General features: G+C 35.7%; 1 protein-coding gene across 9 annotated transcripts in view; it reads right to left on the reverse strand.

Moving 5' to 3' along the window:
* LOC123531457 (partitioning defective 3 homolog) overlaps window positions 1–16,976 on the reverse strand; it is a 109,858-nt gene that overhangs the window by 79,731 nt on the left and 13,151 nt on the right. For all 9 annotated transcript variants that reach the window (XM_045312442.2, XM_045312437.2, XM_045312435.2 and 6 more), the window contains exons 3-4: window positions 16,503–16,701; window positions 16,061–16,191 (exon numbers count right to left, since the gene is read on the reverse strand). In XM_045312442.2, coding sequence (XP_045168377.2) covers window positions 16,061–16,191; window positions 16,503–16,701 — 330 coding nt within the window. The remainder of the gene's footprint in view (window positions 1–16,060; window positions 16,192–16,502; window positions 16,702–16,976) is intronic.

A 16,976-nucleotide genomic window follows, 5' to 3' on the forward strand; every position in this document is an offset into this window, starting at 1 on the left:
GTAACCTAGCTACATAAAAAATTATAGAAACGCAAATTTGTCAAAATTAAAGATTTATTACTCTGACTTTATATAAAGACTGTCAAAGATCATCATTTTTGAAGGCCAGTAATTTCACTGATAGCTGATAAATCATCTCCTAAGTCTTAACAGAGTAAGTCATATATTCATTCAAATATTTCTAATTAATTCGGTAAATGTAAGAGTTTACTTGCGAACAATCAGGTCCACAACCATTGAGACTTGCAAATTTAGACCAGTCTGAAATATATTTTTCTGTAAGGATCTTTCTATAGGTTTTAAATACCAATGAAATATAACTACTAACAAGAGTGCCAGAATGTCACAATATACGCCCATCACAGCATATTTCTTTACACTAGCACCTGTATTTGCAAATGGAATTTTAATTTTGTGGTAGTAATTATTGTAATTCTTTTGTTTTTCTAAATCGACATAAAAACTCCTTACCAGGTAGAGATACCTTAAAATACACCTAAAATTTGAAAGTAACATCTATGTTGTACCACAGAAAAGTGGTCTTGGTTTTTCCCTACGGTCAATTATAAAAAAGTTACAATATAAGTTATTTATAGTAACAACTAAGGGAAGTTAATCTTAAACAAACAACCCCCCCCCCCCCCCCCCCCAAAAAAATTGTAAGTCCACACAAAAATCCTTACCAGGTAGAGATAGGTCAAAATACACCTCAGAATTGGATGTAACATGCATGTTGTACTACAGAAAATTGGTCTCGACTTCCCTAAGACTAGTAATGAAAAAGTTACAATACAAGCTATTTATAGTAACAACAAAGGGAAGTAATTCTAAAGAAGGGACCTGCGCATGACACTTCGTCTCATGATGGTGTACAATTGTGCCAAGTTACATCAAAATCCCTCTATGCATGAAGAAGAAATGCTTCATACAAAGTCATTCTTGTATCTGACCTTTGGCCTCTAAGTGTGACCTTGACCTTAGACCTTGGGACCTGGTTCTTGCGCAAGACACTCCATCTCAAGGTGGTGAACATTTGTGCCAAGTTATATCAAAATCCCCCAATGCATGAAGAAGAAATGCTCCGGACAAAGTTTTCATTCTTGTATCCTTTGACCTCTAAGTGTGACCTTGACCTTAGACCTAGGGACCTGGTTCTTGCGCAACACACTCCGTCTCATGATGGTGAACAATTGTGCCAAGTTAAATCAAAATTCCTCCATGCATGAAGAAGATATGCTCCGGACAAAGTCATTTTTGAATTTGATCTTTGATCTCTAAGTGTGACCTTGACCTTAGACCTAGGAACCTGGTTCTTGCGCATGACAGTCCGTCTCATGATGGTGAACAACTGTGCCAAGTTTCATCAAAATCCCTCCATGAATGAAGAAGATATGCTCCGGACAAAGCCCGGGGCGTTCCCATAATACGTCCCGTTTTTCAAACGGGCGTATAAAAATGGTCTCAAACAACCTACCCCACCCACTCACTCACACTCACATAAAAAATGCCGAGTCCCTGAAGTGGGGCACTTACTGCAGAAGTCTGTTTGTCACATTCTTAGAACTGAGACACTAGTGCAAGAACATTATTAAACCTGTCAGTCTTAAGTGGTACACAAAAATCCCTTTTATCCCTGGAGACTAGGTCCAGGCAAATGTGCCCTTTCAAATTGTACATGCATGAAGTAGAATTACCCCTATAATTAAGTGGACAGTTAATTAAAACTAATGGATTTTCTTGGTTAATGTGTTAACCCAATTGCATTTCAAACAGATCTTGGAGGAATTCAATTATATCTTGACAATAAATTCCCATTGTTTAACTAAAATAGGACTGCATGCTCAGAGATTAATTTGGGATAACTAAATTTTAGAAATTAGAAGAAAACTGATTTTGAGTTCATTAACATGTTCAGACAAAGAACAGCAATTTTTGAACTTTTTAAGTATTCTCATAATGAACCTTTCTGTTTAATATATTTTCAATGGACAAAATATTAAATTGCACCCTAATGATAAAGTCACGTGCAGCTTTTATACACAGTATGGCTATTTTAGCTATTTTTGATAAACAACAAGTAAAATGAGACAGAAGAACTTGAAAACTTTCATCCACAACATTCTGCTTACTCAGACAGAAAAGCCATACCCATTACAAAAGGAATATTTCTTGGGCAATCAAAAACTCTGCAAGACTATTGCAGTTTATGGACAATTAAAGATGCATTTGGATATCATGTTAAATTGTTTTGCATTTTTGTCTTTTTTTTTTACATTTAATGGGTGCCATGTTCAGTCCAAGTACTCTTTCTTAATCATAACTACCAGCAAGTATTTGTACATTTTCTGGTATTCAGTATATACACACACAGGTACCGTATTTTCCCGAATAAACCCCCCGGGGGCGTTACATTTTCCAAAGAGGGGGCGTTCATTTGAGGTAAAAAAATAAAAAATGAAAATTTTTACAAAACTTAAAAACATCGTTCAAACCAACTGTGAAGTGTTTCTGTGTCGTTTAATTCCCCCAAAACATAATTATTTGGCATCCAATTTAATGCAGTGTGTCTTAAAAATTATGCATTTAAATATGGTACCTCATGTATTCCGTGACACGCCCGCGACATTACACATTACGTCATCATACCCAAACTGCTGTGTACTCTGATAATGGTTTCCTTAGTACATGCGGGTAGCAATACACAATGTCAGTGGTTTGACACGCTGCTTATGTGTCGGCTTTTAAATTAAAAGTTATTAAAACTGCCGAAGAAAAGTTTAACACTTTGCCGCAAATTTGTTTAAAGTCGTCAGGAAGATTGTGCGCGGGTGGTGCAAAAACAAATCAAAAATGGATTTACCGTTTAATTTTCTATTTGATGATTGGATACGTACCGTACTTAGTATAAACGTTTTGGATGTACGGTACATGGACTGTTTAAAAGTGTGTTTAATTCTTAATACATTGGATACTTACTGTAAATTACTTATTATGTGGACTTATAAAAATGAGGTAGGTGATTTTTTTTTCGTTCTTGTTGACTTTTTTCCCCTCCAAAACGGGTGGGGGGGCGTTAATTAGAGGGGGGGCCTTAATTCGGGAAAATACGGTATATGACTAACCAGAAAATATAAAACATCTATGATGATCAATGGAGTCACCATTTCTCCTCACTCCTCAATGTAAAATACAGAATTTCATGGTGATGCCAATCAAATTAAGCCAACCTGGACTGATCTATAAAACACATGAGTGATGAGGTTTCATGCAGAAAAAAATCTTCATGCAATCATCTGCCAATATTCTCTTTTATTTGTCTGAACAATACTTGTGAATGTAACAAAAGCATAAACTAACCAATTGTTATGCAGTAATAACAGAAATTAAAGATAGCTTTTGAAAGAAGTGCATTATCTGTTGCTTCATTCAAATGGAATGATGACAGACGTGTGATATCTGGTCACAACAAATGAAGAAGCAACATGACTGTTCATTAATTATTGAAATGGAATGTAAAGTTGCAGCGTAAAGAGGGGTGTTTGGGTTCATCCATTTAAAACTTTTCTTGCTATAGAAAAAGTAACACTACAGCAAGGCCCCTAAATGAAATCCATGAAGATGCCTTCTATTCTAAACATTTGTGCCAAGTAATCTGACAATCCTTATAAGGGGTATAAAGTGGACAGGAAATACTGCCTACTTGTCCTTCGATCACACCATACAAACCTGACCTTGACCTGATATGACTGTAACACTTGAATCTATCCTAACTAAACAGCTTTGGGACCAAAATGATAGTTTTGTTATTGCCATTTAGAGGGGGCATATTTTAATGTGGAAAAAAACAGAGATAATCCTTTCATTTGTAGTGATTCAGATTTTTCAAGGGTTCCAGTTTATAGGGGTTCCACTGTATTATTTCAAGTGTAATCTTTTGTAGGTTAATAAAGCTGACAAATAACAAATAAATAAAACTGTTTGGGTCCTTTTATGAAGTGTTAAAAAAATGCAGCTTAAATTTCAATTTTGTTACAGTGGAGATATGTTGCAAGGCGAACAGAACAACATTTAATATCTCAAACAAATAAACATCTTTCACCATTGAAAATGTAAGGAATCTATCAGTTATTCACTTGATAAAGAATGAGGAATATTGTATTAATATTTCTGTAAACAATACATATATTAGACGAGCAGTACCTTCATTGGGGACTTATTTGACAAATAAAATATATGCCAACTATTTGAACTTCTACAAATACATGTCCCCATATGTCACTTTCATCAAAATTCCAAAACTTCATGTGAAAGCAAATGATTTTACTGCACATTATCTGTATACTATCCAAATTATCTTCACTTTTATCCAAAACAAACAGCAGAGAGTTTTCAAAGTAAATGAATGATGCCAATCTAAGTAACTACTAACTCTTAAACTCTGTGCTTGGTGTAGATCAAACTTCAGAAAGAACTATTTTGAATGATTTGCATTATTGTGTTATGTACATAAATATTTACACTCAACCAATCTGACTTTACTCAAGTTATATTCTTCTCAAGTTTGTTCATGTTACCAGTGCCAATTTTCTAGCTAGTCTCAAATGGAAAGTGAACACTTTGGTCAAACTCACGTCCTATCTTCTCAAATCTCAATGTTCTTTCATGTTTTTACTGCACGTTTTCCATCAAGTTACAAATAAAAAGTTGTCAAAGTTTGGCCAATGTGTACTGACAGTTTAACTGTATTCTTGGTAACGAAACTTCTTATGAATGTAAATGCCTGCTTCTGGAATTTTCCTTTTTCTTCTCTCAAACCTTTCTGCTACTGATTCAGGTATGTCTACAATTTGACAAATGTTAACCTGTTGTCCTGTAGGTATCTTGTAGTGTTTTACAGAATACGAGCGATGTCCCATTCTCTCCTTGGCATGTATTTTACTGGCTCTGTCATTATATAATGTTGTAGCAAGTGTAACTTTCCCCGAACGTCCGGTATATTTTCCTTCAAATCCGGCCTCTGCCATCATGTTTCCGATCAAAGAGTTTACAAATGCAATATGAGGTCTTTCTGGGTTGAATCCAACAACTCCATTCCACCGTGGTTTGAGAGGCTTTCGATAAAAATACCCGCTATGTCCAATAAGTGCAAGGTATTCCTTGAATAACTGGTACACACATAACCTACTTCGGGTTTCATACTGTTTTACCTCTTTAAATTCTGCCCTCGGTCCATCCGGTCTATATTTGTATCTCGATGGGCGAAAGTGGTATATTATAAATCGTCCTGTGTCATCAGCACCAAACGTATACTGATCGGCCTTTAAGTTCCAATGTTCAATGCGTGACCTGAAACCAAACACCTTGCCGTTATAGAAATACATAACTCTCATCAGACCTATGGAAGTATGTGTATTGAAAAGTCCCTTTTCCCACAAGATTTTCTCTTGCTCTGCCGAAACAGGCTCTGCTTGCTCTTTCATATTTCCGATACCTTGTGCTTTTGCAAGTTTCATCTGTGAGTTCATTGCTTTACGAAATCGGTCAAAGGCAAAATTAGTGGATGTCAGAAAATTCAGATCTGGTCGACTCAAGTCTTCTTTCATGAACCTTGCCAGTCCAGACATCAACTGGTACAACGTCAGCTCGGGATATAGTTCGCCTTGCTTGTTCCTCACTTCAAGAACAAAATGACTCAGATATTCATTTAAATCCGCTGCATTTACGCTCTGCAACTCTCGTGCAGTTGGAAATTTTGGCTGCCCAAGTCCTCTAGCATTATTTCTTTCTTTAACCCAATTATTCCATGTGTTTACACTCCATTTGGTATTTTTTTGCGTATTTCTAGATGATCTATCTTCGACTCTAGTGTCTACATACTCCTTGGACACAAACTGAAAGCGACCAGTCATACTGAAACCACTAAGAACACTGAAAAAACTATGTATTTCTCATTTTTATCAGTATATTTTAGCTTGCTTGTTTGTATAATTGTTTAATTGACAGGTTTAATTTTGGGGGTCAATGAATGTGGCCTATAGCTTGGTTTTATCAACAAAAATGCCATGCTTTCTCATTTTCCAAAATTTAGTAAGAAGGTTCAGATAATCCTAGTTATTGGATAACAGACAAGTTTAATTCTGCAGGTCAAATCAAGAGTGCTCCATCTGCATAGGTAAGAGGTTTTGATAACTGGGCTTCAAAAGGTCTTACCTACTTACTGGCAAATATGTGGGGGTGAAGACATCTGATGTTCCTAATTAACCATGAAATTGCTGTTGTCAAACAAATTTGTGTCTTTAAAGGAATATCAGTATGTCACTGCATTCCTGTAAAGTACACCACTATAATACCGTGTTCAGACTACGTTATTAATCCTACATTAACTTGGGTTTATTTTTTAAACTCGTTTGCGTCCACACTATATGTGGTGTAAAACGTGAATTTTGTAAAGTTCAAGTGGTTTCTGTAATGTAGCATTAAAACTACCTCGGGAGGTGGTTTTAATACTACATTAAAAAGTAATGCTACATTATTTTACAAATGTGAACGCAAATGTGGGTTATAACTGGTTTTACAATCCCAAATCCACAGATCTTACCTTTTGGAGGAAGAATACCATGTGTTTCTCTTTTGTATCAAACAATTGATGCTGTGGCTGGCAAAAGTAATTGGACTGTTGTTGAAACAAAAACATTAAATTGCGATATGGAGTCATGCTGACGCTCAAAATGGACAATAGATGGAATGAACAGAAATTATTAGATGAACACAGAAGTTTAAATATTGATGACCCCTTCTTGTTTCTGTTAGCCTCAATTCTTTGTAACCTTTTTTGCTTGTTGCAAGATATTTGTTAACTTCCAACATTGCATGTATATATTTAAACCACATTTCTTTGCCTAGTGTGGACGCAAACTAGATTATATTTTGATGGGTTTTGAATGTCAAATACCAATTATAGCCAATTAGTGCCTGATAAAAATAAAACCGTTCTGCTAGTGTGAACACGGTATAAGTTGCCTTTTAATATCACCTGATTGTGGTGTTATCATGACCTTCCCAATTAAAAATTACCAAATAAGAACCTGTTACTGAATTTTTGGGGAATCATAAAAATCCATTAAGAAGCAGTTTGCAAATATCAATGGTAAGATAATGAGGTTCCACATGTATTGGTAAACAGGATTCATACACTTACCTCCTTATTGGCAACACAGGTCCAAATGCAACTTAATTATGAAAATGACACAACGCTGATGAAACAATAGCCTGTGTTCAGACACAGCAGATAACTCCTGAAGCTATTCAAATCTGGTATAATTATGTTCCTTTTCTTCTCAACACAGAGATAATCAGAGCAAAGAAAGATTGGTCAGAAGATACAAGCGCAGTGATTGAAAAAATTAAACAATACATGTATAATCGAATCTAGTCTTCACTTCAGAATGCCAAACAAAGTGATAACAGGCAGATGAAAAACAAACAAGACAAAATGTACCCAGAAATCATATTATCCCATGAAAGTCAAAACGACCCTAATAAACAGAACAAATTTACATTTTTTTTTAATCTAAGGAACATACTTTATTTTGTGTTGCCTCTTGAAATTGTTGTTTCTATGAACCAATTTTACCTAAATAAATTTGATAAACATACTCTGCAGAGGGGTTGTTTCTTATCATATAAGAGATCACTTTTGCACAACCCGTGGAGTTAAAATTACCAATATATATACCCTGCTGCCTATAACAAAATTTGTAAAACTGAACAAAATATTGATATTTGTCAATAATAATTGTTAAAAGAATCAAGGCAGTGTGACAGAAACAGAAAAAGAGATCTATAATCCCAGGATTTCTTATTTTACATGGCATGCCTTATGTATCAAGTTACATATTATTAAACATTTTAGACATGACAATGTTAAGCCAAATATCAAGACAAGAGATCACAGAGTGATCTTGGTGCCCACCAATGTGCCATTTTTGAGTGTTCCAAATTTCAAGACTTACTGACTAGCTCAAGGTCAAATTTCATTTCCGTACACAACACTGTGCATGTGGTCAAAGTTTAATTTGGTACACAAAACTATGCATGTGGTCCAAATTTAAAGGCTGTAGCTTGAGAAATGTGTAAGGTCACTAGGTCAAAATCAAGGTCAAATTTCACTTCAGAACACAAATCTATGCATGTGGTCCAAATTTGAAGCGTGTACCTTCAAAAATGTGAAAGTAGGTCACTAGGTCAATGTCAAGGTCAAAGTTTGTTTCGGTACACAATCCTATGCATGTGGTCTAAATTTGAAGCCTGTAGCTACAGAAATGTGAAAGTAGGTCACTAGGTCAATCTTAAGGTCAAAGTTCATTTCGGTATACAAAACTATGCAAGTGGTCCAAATTTGAAGGCTGTAGCTTGAGAAATGTAAAAGTAAGTCACTAGGTCAAAATCAAGGTCAAATTTTATTTCGGAATACAAAACTATGCATGTGGTCCAAATTTGAAGCCTGTACCTTCAAAAATGTGAAAGTAGGTCACTAGGTCAATGTAAAGGTCAAAGTTTGTTTCGGTACACAAAATTATGCATGTGGTCCAAATTTGAAGGCTGTAGCTTGAGAAATGTGAAAGTAGGTCACTAGGTCAAAATCAAGGTCAAATTTTATTTCAGAATACAGAACTATGCATGTGGTCCAAATTTGAAGGCTGTACCTTCAAAAATGTGAAAGTAGGTCACTAGGTCAATGTAAAGGTCAAAGTTTGTTTCGGTACACAAAACTATGCATGTGGTCCAAATTTGAAGGCTGTAGCTTGAGAAATGTGAAAGTAGGTCAGTAGGTCAAAATCAAGGTAAAATTCCATTTTAGAACACGAAACTATGCATGTGGTCCAAATTTGAAGCCTGTACCTTCAAAAATGTGAAAGTAGGTCACTAGGTCAATGTCAAGGTCAAAGTTTGTTTCAGTGCACAAAACTATGCATGTGGTCCAAATTTGAAGGCAGTAGCTAAAGAAATGTGAAAGTAGGTCACTAGGTCAAAATCAAGGTCAACTCATGTCAAGGTTCATCTTGCCACTTAAAACCATACATGTGGTCCAAATTTGAATGTTGTAGGTTATTGACAAGATTTTAAAATCTTTTCCCTATATAAGTCTATATGAACCATGTGACCCTCCAGGGTGGGGCCATATTTGACCCTAGGGGGATAATTTGAACAAACTTGGTAGAGAACCACTAGATGATGCTACATTACAAATGTCAAAGCCCTAGGCTTTGTGGTTTGGACAAGAAGATTTTCAAAGTTTTTCCCTATATAAGTCTATGTAAACCATGTGACCCCCAGGGCGGGGCCATATTAGACCCCAAGGAAATAATTTGAATCATCTTGGTAGAGGACCACTAGATGATGCTTCATACCAAATATCAAAGCCCTAGGCTCTGTGGTTTTGGACAAGAAGATTTTCAAAGTTTTTCCCTATATAAATCTATGTAAATTATAGAAATAAACAAAGGGCCATAACTCACTAAAAAATTGTTGAACCAGTCTGATTTTCAGGGGGACACAACTAGGGTATCAATACATCATTCTGACAAAGTTTGGTTAAAATCCCCCCGGTAGTTTCTGAGGAGATGCGATAACGAGAAATTGTTAACGGACGGAAGGACTGACGGACGGACGGACGGACGGAAGGACGACGGACCACGGACGCAGAGTGATTTGAATAGCCCACCATCTGATGATGGTGGGCTAAAAAATACAAATAAGGATGCTACAAAATAATATACTTTAAAAAAAAGATTAATTTAATCAATTAACAAACAAGTACAACCCTGAGTCATAAGTCTGGTCTCCAGCATGAGATGCAAAGCAATATCTATAAATATGGCTAACATAAGCATGCTGCCCGATATTTTGTTTGCATAGATTTACCCTGAAAGAATGTTTTTGTCCAATTTTACTCTAATTACATGGAAGACAGTCCTCTACTGATAAATAATTCAGCACAGGAATGTTCCACATGTCCCCTATGGCCATACATGATACTGTGTCTGTTCAGACAGCACCAGATGGAATGCTTTGTTTAATGTAACAATGTTGTTGTTGTTGCATTACTATCATAGTATGTGTCACATATGTTGTTTTTTTGGCAGCCAAAATAAATTCTATCACAAGGCATATTTTATTTGGTTGTTTGATATATTAATAGCTTTTCTACCTTTCTTTAACAAAATTATATAATGTTAACCTAATCTGTGTTCTTGGATTCTGTACTGATAAGTTCTCCACAATGTTCTCCACTAGTAACTGACAACTGACCCACTTCTGCCTGGACAAATGTCCACAGTTTGTCTTGTATCCAGTTGTCAGGGCAACATTGTTTATGGATCAAACTGCAGGACCCATACTCATCAATGTTTCAAGTTTTATTTAGCTTACAGCAGAAATTTTACTGACAAGTCCACAACACAACCGGCTCTTGATGCATAGATATATTTCTGCTTTTTTTAAATTTTACATACTATGGGGTTTTTTTTTTCAAAAAAAAATAATTACTGCCTATTACTTTCTGTTTAATATTATTACTTTTTATATTCAATAATTAAGAAATAAAAGCACTTTTTAAACTTTCAAAAAAAAAAAATGACATAAATCTGGATGCATGCCATTATAAAACCATTGACAGGAATAAATTATAATAAAAACACTTTTAAACTTTCATAAAAAATCGGATCTAATGCTATTTCAAATATAAAATATGATAAATAAATGTTAGAAAACAAATTGAGAAGGTAGTCATTAGTTTATTTAATGCAAAAGCTACCCAAACAAATTCTGTAATATCAAATGTAGCTAGGCAACATTATTTCAGCAAGACTACAAATGTACATGTACTTAAGCTAGGCTAAATGTATTTCATGTCGATGTGGAATCAAAGATTTCATAAAATCTGAGATCAAATAAATGCAATTCTATTTTGTGGAACAAGGACACCATTAAGTCCTTGAAAATATGTCATTGGTGAAATAAAATAATTTCAAAGTACAAATATATCATAAAGACTGTGAAAGAGAATGGAGCTTAGGCCCTCACAATATCCATAAAATGCTGGTTCCTATGGAGCATGAGACAGATGAAAGGCAGACAAGTTAATTTTATATCACTTGCTATCTACACAGTGTCAGACTGGTTCATGAAAACATATCTTTTCCATTCTTACTTCATGATTAGTTTACGATGTTCTGGAAGGGATTATTTCATCTGTATAACTTCTAGGTAGTAAATAGTGGAGATTACACCAGTATCTTCTCTTACTCATGATATTGCATTTGAATAAAATGATAAAATGCGAGGCTCTGTCAAGCATTTTATCAATTTTATTCAACAAGTTTAATGAATTCGATGCCGAAAGGAATAAATGTAATTTTCTTTTTATAACATGTTTTCTTTTAATGCTGAAACATAGAACTTTTTTTCACTTTTTTCTATTATAGACAAAGTCAGTTCAGTCGATAAAACAATGTCAACATGGAAGCACCAATATTATGTAATGGCTTTATTCCTCTCCCATAATATCAAACAAGTGATAAAACAGCATTGTTCTACAGCATATTTTTGCACAGACCATTTCCGTGACTTTACCAAAAATCATGCAGTAGATATATTCCCCATTTAACATATCTCACAGTAAACTTCTATTATCTTGGGCTTTTTTGGGGAAGATTCAGTGAAATATTTTCAAAATATCTCAGAGAAATCAACTGCATCATTTGAAAGTAAATTCTGAGACACAGAATGTTTCAGACAGACAAACTATCTAAACTACAGACAGTGTAATTACTATATGCCTACATTCTCCAGGGTTCAAGCTAGCCCAGAAAAAATGGGAGAAGTGACTTCTCCCTTCAGTGAAAATAGGGAGAAGTTTTCTCAGAACAGGGAGAAGTGAGGCTGCGGGTCAAAACAGTCATTAATTAAACCGTATATTACAGTTTTGATGGTACAACACAAAGGAACAACATTTCAAAACAACACATACTTTACTTATAAGTACAAAATGCCAAGTATCAAATACAAACACACACAGTGAGCATGTATTTATGCAGTAGTTTGAAACATTCATAGATAATACTAAATCACCTTTAGTATTACAACAGGCATGTGTGGTGTGATTTGTTGTTCGACTTATGTGTCATGACCCCATGCATATATGCATTATCAAATTTCGCCAGTCTACATATAACACAGTGCGATTTGCCAGGCTCATCTTCCTTCCACCAGTCAAAACTAACAATAGAAAATTAATTTTTCAATTCTTATCCCTGCACATCCCCCTCTTAAACCCCCGCTGGTCAAAATCCGGATATCCAAAATTTTATGGCCGGATACTGATACACTTCCATAAGCATTGCCAAATTCTCAAGTCTAAAGAATATATTTGACAAATTGTGATGATGTAAAGACAATTTAACAGCACTGGACAGCATCTGATATTAAAGTCTACAATGACAATACCTTTTATTGAAGAAAATTAAGAAAAATGTTCATGAAATACCGGCAAATTGTCACCGCGAGCAGACGTTCTGACAGCCTACTTTTCAAAAACTTTTACAAAAAGATAAAAGCCAATGTGTTCTTATCTAAAATTGATTGCGACTGATTGAAATTAAATATCTGTTGTCTGAATTTCAGTTTAATTTGTGTATAACACGGATATTTACGTCTGGCAGCCGCAATTAAAACCATACATTACGAACAACTCTGGTTATTATTCAGAGCTTTTCTTTAGGCCCTATCGGTCAATTTGCGATGGGCTATCATCCTATAATCAGCTACTGACTCTTGCTGTGTGTGTGTTGAGTTTGTTTACCCTCGCCACCGGTTAAGACCATATGGGCGAGCATAGCTTCAATTATTTAACAACACTTTATAGGCTACGTGTAGAGTGTGAACCATAATTCTCAGTCTAAAGTAGGTCAAAGTGACCTCCAGTGGACTGTGAATAAGATGGGAACTTAATCCCATACATTTATTATAAAAACTACAGTTAGAAGAAAAGACTAACTTATTTTACTTCTTCATTTTTGTATGTGTATCTTCTTTCATGTACCTCATTTAGTGTGTCAAGGCATTTTGTTTTCCCCAATTTATACTATATTAATTATTAAAACATATTTTATATTTAAAACTATATTTATAAGTCTGACAGAGACAGCAAAGTCCTAAATTTATTGAAAAACTTCTGTTTGTTTACATTTTTCAGCCGAACCACGGTTTTTGCAGGCCAACGCTGATTGGTTAAAATCGCGTTGTCTGCTTTGTCGTGATTGGCTGTCCTAAAGTTGTTTACAAAACTGACTCTTGCGCCGACATACTTGTGTTTTTGTTTTTATTTACCCTACTTCTGACAGTTTTTAGTTGTTTGTTTTCACACGTGATGCACACACTTTTTATCCGTGATGCACAAAATAAATTAAAAGCAATTTTGTTTCGCCTCGTTTGATTGGTGTTTCCAAAGTTTTCGACCAATAAAAATCATCCTTATGATATTCGGTGATAGGCGGAGCATACTTTGTTGACAGGTGAAGTTCACAACCCGTAACGGGATAAGTTTCGCTAATTGATTATGTAATGTTTTACAAGCTGATCAGAAGCTGATAGGTGTGACATATACATGTATGATAACTGCCTCGGGCGCCAGATTTTAGGGCGACTTGTTTTTCGCTTTTCTGTACAAACAGAGCGAAGTCATCAGACAAGAGGACCATGATGGTCCTGAATCGCTCACCTCTTCCCACATGATCCAGTTTTGAGTATGACGTCGTTTTTTCTATTATTTGACATAGTGACCTAGTTTTTGAGCTCATGTGACCCAGTTTTGAACTTGACCTAGATATTATAAAGATAAAAATTCTGACCAATTTTCATGAAGATCCATTGAAAAATATGGTGTCTAGAGAAGTCACAAGGTTTTTCTATTATTTGACCTACTGACCTAGTTTTTTAAGGCACATGACCCAGTTTCAAACTTGACCTAGATATCATCAAGGTGAACATTCTGACCAATTTTCATGAAGATCCATTCAAGGGTATGGCCTCTAGAGAGGTCACAAGGTTTTTCTATTTCAAGACCTACTGACCTAGTTTTTGATCGCAGTTGATCCAGTTTCAAACTTGACCTAGATATCATCAAGATAAACATTCAGACCAACTTTCATACAGATCCCATGAAAAATATGGCCTTTAGAGAGGTCACAACGTTTTTTCATTATTTGACCTACTGACCTACTTTTTGAAGGCACGTGACCCACTTTCGAACTTGACTTAGATATCATCAAGGTGAACATTCTGACCAATTTTTAATAAATATCCATTCACAAGTATCGCCTCTAGAGAGGTCACAAGGTTTTTCTATTTTTAGACCTACTGACCTAGTTTTTGACCGCACATGACCCTGTTTCGAATTTGACCTAGATATCATCAAGATGAACATTCAGACCAACTTTCATGAAGATCCATTGAAAAATATGGCCTTTAGAGAGGTCACAAGGTTTTTCTATTATTTGACCTACTGACCTAGTTTTTGACGGCATGTGACCCACTTTCAAATTTGACCTAGATATCATCAAGATGAACATTCAGACCAACTTTCATACAGATCCCATGGAAAATATGGCCTCTAGTTAGGTCACAAGGTTTCTCTATTATTTGACCTACTGACCTAGTTTTTGATGGCACGTGACCCACTTTCGAACTTGACTTAGATATCATCAAGGTGAACATAATGACAAATTTTCATGAAGATTTCATGAAATATATGGCCTCTAGAGAGGTCACAAGGTTTTTCTATTTTTAGACCTACTGACCTAGTTTTTGACCGCATGTGACCCTGTTTCGAACTTGAACTAGATATCATCAGGATGACCATTCAGACCAACTTTCACACAGATCCCATGAAAAATATGGCCTTTAGAGAGGTCACAAGGTTTTTCTATTATTTGACCTACTGACCTAGTTTTTGATGGCACGTGACCCAGTTTTGAACTTGACCTAGATATCATCAAGGTGAACGTTCTGACCAATTTTCATGAAGATCTTGTGAAATATATGGCCTCTAGAAAGGTCACAAGGTTTTTCTATTTTTAGACCTACTGACCTAGTTTTTGATGGCATGTGACCCAGTTTCGAACTTGACCTAGATATCATCAAGGTGAACGTTCTGACCAATTTTCATGAAGATCTTGTGAAATATATGGCCTCTAGAAAGGTCACAAGGTTTTTCTATTTTTAGACCTACTGACCTAGTTTTTGATGGCACGTGACCCAGTTTCGAACTTGACCTAGAAATCATCAAGATGAACATTCAGACCAACTTTCATACAGATCCCATGAAAAATATGGCCTTTAGAGAGGTCACAAGGTTTTTCTATTATTTGACCTACTGACCTAGTTTTTGAAGGCACGTGACCCAGTTTCGAACTTGACCTAGATATCATCAAGGTGAACGTTCTGACCAACTTTCATGAAGATCTTGTGAAATATATGGCCTCTAGAGATGTCACAAGGTTTTTCTATTTTTAGACCTACTGACCTAGTTTTTGACCGCAAGTGACCCAGTTTCGAACTTGACCTAGATATCATCACGATGAACATTCTGACCAATTTTCATGAAGATCCATTGAAAATTATGGCCTCTAGAGAGGTCACAAGGTTTTTCTATTTTTAGACCTACTGACCTAGTTTTTGATGGCACGTGACCCAGTTTCGAACTTGACCTAGATATCATCAAGATGAACATTCTGACCAACTTTCATAAAGATCCCATGAAAAATGTGACCTCTAGAGTGGTCACAAGCAAAAGTTTACGGACGGACGGACGCACGGACGGACGACAGACGACGGACACCGCGCGATCACAAAAGCTCACCTTGTCACTTTGTGACAGGTGAGCTAAAAAAAAGCGACCACTTCGCTCACGTCGCCTAGAAGCGTGGACCCTGTTCTCAGGGTATGTGGTGGAGGGGAGTGGGGGTGAGGAGAGGTCAGGACAGCTGAACATGAAACTTACTTGTTTCTTCTGTTCTGTTTTATCATCGAAGCTTCTGTTACTTAAATTGGTCTGTTTTGACAATGGTTTATTTTCATCCTCTAAAACATTAAGTGCAGGTTCACTACCTCTCCGTACTGTCAGTCCCGAACCTGAAAACAGAACAGTGATCAACATGGTAGACAGAACAACTGTAAAATCGTTTAATTTGATCACCTACCAGCCATACAAACATATTTCAAGAAGACACAAATTTGTGAATTTCTAATTTTAAATATAGAATATCAGCAATTATTTTTACATATTGGGATTAAATTCTTTGAAATGACAATTAGTACATAGTTCTGTCTGCTTAGTTCTGAAAATAATTTTGTTTGTACCAAATTATAGTGATATTATGTCTGTATGAAATAAAGCAACATTACCCAAACCTAAAAAGCATCATTATAACATGGAGTTTTACCTGAGCTTATATCTATGTCAGTAACAATCACATCATTTTGACTATCAAAAGAGTATCCCCGATGGTGATTGGACTTGTGATGGGCTAGTTCAGCAGCAAATATATCGGGGCTTCCTGTTCCTGTAGAACTGACGCTCTGTCCGTCACCTCCATTGTGGTGAGAACGAGGGCCACCCTGCTCCTCAAAGTCTGCTATAAGCTGAAAAAAAAGCTCCTAACTTTTATTTTACATCAATTAAAGGGAAAGTTTTTACAGCTTTGTCAGTTATTCAAATGCTCCATGAACTCCTGACTTTCTAGAATACTGGGGTAATTCCCTACATTGCTTTCTGAATTTCACATTAATACTTCTCAAGCTGAAGACTTGCTGAGACCTCTATGCAGAGATGCATATAAACATGACCATCAGAAAAAATATATATCACATAAATACAATATAGCTAGAAGACAGTTCTGCACTCCCTTAAAGTCAGT

The sequence above is a fragment of the Mercenaria mercenaria genome, chromosome 11 (assembly GCF_021730395.1).
Source record: "Mercenaria mercenaria strain notata chromosome 11, MADL_Memer_1, whole genome shotgun sequence".
In the NCBI taxonomy this organism is placed as follows: domain Eukaryota; kingdom Metazoa; phylum Mollusca; class Bivalvia; order Venerida; family Veneridae; genus Mercenaria; species Mercenaria mercenaria.